The following is a 1,041-nucleotide window of genomic DNA, read 5'->3' on the forward strand; positions in this document are numbered from 1 at the left end:
CCTACGATCACGAAGAAAGATTATTTCCAAAACCTTAACGACAGTCAACTATACAAACAAACATGGTCCTTCGAGCCAGATCCCGGTGAGTCGAGCTGGGAGAAAAAGATAGAGTAAATTCACAAGGGTGGATAGGACGGAGAGCGGCTAGGAAAAGCAACAACCACGCCGTTTTCTTCGAGTCTACACAACCAGTACCTATATTCAAAGGCACTCCACATCATATTACAAGGCGAACGAGCCATTTTTTGCAAGGATCAGCGAGCACGAGGGGCGAGCGATTCCACACGGACGAGGTTATAGTGCCACCAGAGAAGACAATAACCAAAGATATCCATTAAGGATAAGCGCAATTATATTTAAGGTTAGGCGAGAGCATTCTCATTTAGTCACTATTTCAATAATCAAAAATGTCGTTAAAGGAAGAATTGACTAAACTTAAGACTAGCAGGAGAGTAGCAAAGGCTAGTATTACTCGCATTGAAAAGTTTATGAAAGATATGGATAGTAATACAGTCGATCTCGATGAGTTAAAGCTGAAGGTAGAGAGACTAGAGGAACTGTGGCAATCTTTATTAGAGATCCAAATAAATATAGCGGTATACGATAGTGAAAGCACAGATGAACAAGTCGATTTAGAAATAGCTACTTTGGAAGAAAAATATATGCATTTAAAATTAATAGCAAGTAGAACAATGGAACGGCGAGTAAGACCAGCTTCCGTTACTAGTAATATTGAGCAGGCATCGGAAATAGTTAATTCTTCTCGAGTAGGAACTCGTGAAAATCTAGTTAGATTGCCAAAAATCGATTTACCGTCTTTTTCGGGAGCGTATGAAGATTGGCATCCCTTTTTCGATATATTTAATTCATTAATACATTCTAATAATTCGTTGGGAGACATTCAAAAGTTCCACTATTTAAAATCAGCATTAAAGGGAGAGGCAGCCGAGACTATAGCCTCAATAGAAATCTCCGGGCTTAACTATGCAGATGCCTGGTCAAGGTTAAGAGAGCGATATGAGAACGAACGCTTAGCGG

General features: G+C 39.8%; 1 protein-coding gene across 1 annotated transcript; it reads left to right on the forward strand.

Moving 5' to 3' along the window:
• Positions 1 to 410: 410 nt before the first annotated feature.
• On the forward strand, positions 411 to 1,006 carry LOC108760386 (uncharacterized; the record flags this gene model as incomplete). The annotated part of the gene is made up of 1 exon (XM_018506359.1): positions 411 to 1,006. A coding segment is annotated over exon 1 (596 nt), but the record flags the coding sequence as incomplete, so codon positions are not given.
• Positions 1,007 to 1,041: the final 35 nt, after the last annotated feature.

Source organism: Trachymyrmex cornetzi, unplaced genomic scaffold, assembly GCF_001594075.2.
Source record: "Trachymyrmex cornetzi isolate Tcor2-1 unplaced genomic scaffold, Tcor1.1 C3863216, whole genome shotgun sequence".
Lineage (NCBI taxonomy): Eukaryota > Metazoa > Arthropoda > Insecta > Hymenoptera > Formicidae > Trachymyrmex > Trachymyrmex cornetzi.